This window comes from Gouania willdenowi, chromosome 15 (genome assembly GCF_900634775.1).
Source record: "Gouania willdenowi chromosome 15, fGouWil2.1, whole genome shotgun sequence".
In the NCBI taxonomy this organism is placed as follows: Eukaryota; Metazoa; Chordata; class Actinopteri; order Blenniiformes; family Gobiesocidae; genus Gouania; species Gouania willdenowi.
This window is the reverse complement of record NC_041058.1, coordinates 25,241,664-25,246,772: the sequence shown is the minus strand read 5'-3', so window position 1 is coordinate 25,246,772 and position 5,109 is coordinate 25,241,664. Positions and strand designations below refer to the sequence as shown.

At 40.3% G+C, this 5,109-nt stretch overlaps 1 protein-coding gene across 1 annotated transcript; it reads right to left on the bottom strand.

Moving 5' to 3' along the window:
- Nucleotides 1-4,465, bottom strand: fignl1 (fidgetin-like 1). Its single transcript, XM_028469160.1, has 2 exons — nt 4,338-4,465; nt 1-2,163 (listed from the first exon to the last, which is right to left on the bottom strand). The coding sequence occupies exon 2, from the start codon at nt 2,144-2,146 to the stop codon at nt 209-211; it is 1,938 nt and encodes a 645-aa protein (XP_028324961.1). The 5' UTR covers nt 2,147-2,163; nt 4,338-4,465; the 3' UTR covers nt 1-208.
- Between the last annotated feature and the right edge of the window lie 644 nt (nt 4,466-5,109).

The following is a 5,109-nucleotide window of genomic DNA, read 5'->3' as shown; positions in this document are numbered from 1 at the left end:
TTTGAGAATCATAGCGAAAAAGATTTCTAACAAAAAAATGAACAAACAGTTCCACATCAAATGAACGTGTGATGCATATTAGTAGGATTTAGGTAACATGAATTATTACAAAAACTGCATTTAGAAAAAATAAAGGCAATACCTATACTTGCTTATTAACTTATTAACATAGTAAACTTGAAGTGAGGAAGAGGATAAAAAGCTGACTTTAACGTCCACATCCATAAGTGTTATTCCACTCTTCGTACATATCTAATTCTTTAGTTGAGACACTGGGCCGGACCGTCTTCAGAGCTTCCTGAAAGTCTCCGTAGAGGATCGGTCGCACCTGGTCTGCGGTGATGGTGGCAATGTCACTGAGCTGGATGCTGCGAATGGGTCCCAGTGCAGCCTCCCGACAAAGCAGAGTCATGTCGGCACCTGAGAAACCTTCAGATGCAGTGACGACGCTCTCCAGTTCCTGCTGTCTCAGCTGGTTTTTCTCCTTGGCCATGAGGTTCACCACTATCTGCTTTCGGGCTGCGGCCTCGGGCAGTGGTATGTAAAGCCTCTTGGCCAGGCGTCGGCGCGCGGCCTCATCGATCTCCTGAGGGCGGTTGGTGGCACCAACGACTAAAATCCGGTCTTCAGCTGCAGTAGTCGCCCCATCCAACTGAACTAGGAATTCAGTCTTTATCCTACGAGACGAGTCGTGCTCCCCGTCAGTACGCTGGGACAGCAACGAGTCGATCTCGTCAATGAAAATGACTGCAGGTTGGTGACAGCGGGCGATGGCAAACAAGGCCCGCACCATTTTCTCTCCCTCACCCACCCACTTAGACGTGAGCGATGATGCACTGATGCTGAAGAAGGTGGCCCCTGATTGACAAGCAATACATTTCCCTATGAGAGTTTTTCCCGTCCCTGGAGGTCCAAACAACAGGATGCCTTTAGGCGGCCCACGGAGGCCGGTGAAGATGTCCGGTCGCAGCATTGGCCAAACCACGATCTCCTTTATGGTCGTCTTGGCAAACTCCAGGCCTGCAATGTCCTCCCAGGCCACAGGGGCCCCGTGGTCCATGATTTCACTCATTATCAGCTCCACTATCTTTGGCTCAAAATTCTTCAGACGCTCATCCACAATCTGGGGCTCCTGGTGCGAGCTGCTGCTGCTGCAGCCATCCTCTCCTTCTTGTCGTGGAATGGGCGACACAAACTTAGAAAAAGCCCCTCGAGGCCTGTTGGCACCAAGAGATTTTTTCATAGCTGCTCCCAGCCCAGGGGTCTGACCTCTTTGGGGCTGATAGGAATGTTTTTTCTGCTGTTCAACCATAAACTGCTCACGAGCTGATTTAAATTTGGTTCCTGGTCGCGGGTCAACACTTCCTCTACTGCCATGCTGCCCTTGGTTTACATCAAAGCCTTCGCCATTGCTAAAGTTCTTTCGCTTGGCTGAGTTAGAGGTGGGATAAAAGGATGACTGAAAGTTCTGTGGACCACCTGTAGATCCAATATTTATTTGTGGAAGACCTGACGGGTGGTTGTAAACAGACTGTGCTTGTACAACAGGTCGGGAGATTGAGTTTGGATTAGATGCAATAAAGTCACTATCTCTTGGCCTTTCAGAAGAAGGAAAAGTTGAATTACCAGGAGCGTGATTAACTTCAGAATTGAAGTGAGACACTCCTGCATTTTTAAACATTGTAGCCTCTGACCTGACAGTCGGTAAAGGAACGGAGTACGAGCTGCCTCTACTCTCCTGTCCCACTGTTATGTTAACATCCGCTGGTGCCACTGAAAAATCTCTCTCCATCTTTGCCCCTAACATCTTCTGCACGCTGGCTAACTTCAGAAGGCTGTCTGCAGTGAGGCCCGACTCCCATTTGTCACTGTAGTTCTTCTGACTCCGAGCCAGGTGAAGCACACTCTCTGCATAGTTGTTTAGCCCTGTGCGTGAGTCGTCTGAGTCCAGCACTGCAGCGTAGCGTTCACAGTAGGTCCTGAGCAGGCTGGCCGCTCCGGCCTCAGAGAGCTGGGAACCTGCCCATGCATACTGAATGGAGAGGATGTGGGCCCGGTAGGCATCGGCCGTCTGTTCAGGTGTTAAGCTGCCAGAGGAAATGTCAAAGGACCTCCTCTGCCATTCGTCCAGGTGTGCACCACTCATGCCTGGCCTGCTCCAGCCTGGTGAAAGAAGAGTGGATGAATGTCATAAATAATACATGAACACATTAAAAAACTGAGGTCTACCTACGCACACAAAAGTTCAACACACAGCCTTCAATACTTTCCGACACAAGAGAAATAGAATTTCCTGTTCTTCCAAGAATGCTGGATTTTCATAATAAAGACTTTTGTCAACCTTTCAACTCAACCTTTATTTATAAAACACATTTAAAACAACCGGAGTTGACCAAAGTGCTGTACAGATTACAATGGTTAAGAACAATACACATGTTCAAAAACACAAATAAAATAGATTAAAACAAATTAAGACTTGCCATGTTTGTTTAACTTTGATTAAAAGCCAGGGAAAAGAGGTGTATTTTTAAAGATGATTTAAAAACCTCAGAGTAGATATGCCAGGGCAAATTATTCCAGAGTCGAGGTGCAGCCACCACAAATGCTCGGTCAACTTTGGTCTTATATCTGGTTTTAGGGGGTGACCAATAACATCTGTCCAGAGTCTTTAATAAACAAAAGCAAACTGCAGACTGTTGGACAGATTAGGTCGTCTGAGGGCAGAGCTGCAGTTTTGGCCCATTACGTGATGTTGACATCACAAACACTTTCCAAACCTCGTCACTTCAGAAGAAACCACTGAGGCTTTCATTAATAGCAGTTATTTTTGTCGTTTTTTTAAAAATAATTTAGTAACCATCATTGTCATTCATTTCAGTTTTCCCAACATAATGGTTGTTTTAGCATTCTGTTGCTGTAAGTGTTGAGGGGAAATCCCATAAACAATAAACGTTGGATGTGTCTGTGCCTGTGATTCTCTGTTTCAATGTATTAGCCATGTGATAATTTGGTAAGCTATGGACCTTCTTTAACCTAGAAAGGCTCCTGAGACCTGAACAAGATCATTGGTTTAAAAAGAAAAACAAACGATTGTAACTCGGTAATTGTAAACAAAATCAATTGATAAATAAATATAGGCTACCTACAGTAGGAGCACTTATAACCATAAACTGTATAAAAAAGCTGTTTATACACTAAATCTACTAAATTAATGCACTGATATTTACTAATAAAATGCTTTCCTTCCACTGTGCATATCAACTTTTAAGGCACTTTCTGGGACATTTAATTATTTTTAAAACCATCTCATCACTGTATATGTTGTGGTTTTCATCATGTCCGTCTAAAGATAAAAGAGTATACTTAATATTTTATGTATGTATTTCACTCTACATTTGTTTGGCTGCGTGAACATTAAGTATGTAATGGGGAAAATGTGTTTAATCTGAAAAGCACTTTGTGTTAAGAAGAGGAATAATGTTTTCTTTTTCTTATTTAGTATACTTTCTTAAAAAAAAAAAAAAAGTTTATACACTATTCCAAGACAAGATAAACAGTTTTTTTAAATCATTAAAATCACATAGGTTTTTACATTTTTAGCAATACCCAAGTAAGTGAACGACATTTGCAAAACCTACAAATAAACTCTTAAATCTATTTTAGCGTTAGGTACGTTTTGGCAGAATAGAAGTTCATTCATGAAATGTTTTTTCAACTTAAATCGTATCAGATATACCTTTGTCCACCATACACCAACTAAAAAAGCATTCCAATGTGGAATAACAAGGGGAATGTCATGTATTTCTGGAGCATGGTTCATACAGAGATGTTTTTATTCAAAGGATGAAATTTATCCAGCAGTTCTATCTGTTAGGGATTTAAAAACAAAACAAAAAATGCAAGTTTGCAGCCATCGAGCCTCTTTTAGTTTTTTAAAAGCAGACACACATCAGAGGACATGAAAAACCTTGGTCTGCAGGAGAGACAGGGATTTAGTATTTTTAGAGAAAGTCTTTCATTAATCAGAAACTCGTCAATTCAACCCATGCGATAATGTTTAGAAACCAATATTACGTTAAAAAAATAAAATAAAAAAGACAGATTTATGCTTATATAGAATGCCTTTGTTATTTCAAGTCAAGTAGTTATGAGGTAATAAGTACATGCATGTACCAAAACTAATAGCATAATGTATTACCTCATAATGTAAGCATGTACCAGAACTAGACGCAAACTATATCAGTGTAAACTAGGCTGCTGTACTTCACCGTTTCACTGACTGATCTAAGCTAAATATCATCATGAAAGATAAAAGAGCGACAACAGAGGTCACTTACTGCTGGTATCTCCAATAAATCCAAAGCAACTATTGCACAGCAACTTATGTCAAAGTGAAACCTTTAGCAGCAGAGCTGGTGTTTACAAAAGTTCCCGCGTCACCGGCTTCTTCTTCTTCTTCTTCTTCTTCTACGGCTGCTGCTGCAGGATCACTTCCGGTTTTAGTGCTTTAAAAAAAAAACTGGTTTTGCTGCTGTACAGAAACAAAAACATTGACATCAAGTACAAATAAGACATGTTTTAAAGAAAAACTTTAATAGATACATCAACTTTTACAACCATGAATGTGCACTGTCCAGCTCCCCCACCTGGTAGTGCTGCTATTGTAATTATTTGTCCCCTGAGACGATCTATATAATTTCAATTTCACTGGATTTCATTACAGGATTGGATTTCTGGCTCTTTTGTAAGACTTGGTTTAGTTTACAAACAAAGACTATGACTTTTGTACAACACAATAAAAAAAAAATTAAAAAAAAAAGGCAGTCAGAAAACAAAACCATGTGTTCCACCTTTGTATTTTTTTAAATGGTTTTCTGAATTATTTTGGTTTTATTTATTTTTTCATTTTGTTTTACTTTCCGTTTGTTTGTCAATGTTGCCTGTGTACTGTATTTTGTTTCAATCGTTGTGTATTTGTCATAGTGCTTATCATTGTTATGACTGTGGTGACTTTGTTTTGTTTGTGTTGGTAAAGAAAGTAGAAAATAAATAAATGTTATGTAATTGTACATAATACTGTAAATAAAACTCCTGAAACATTGAATAATT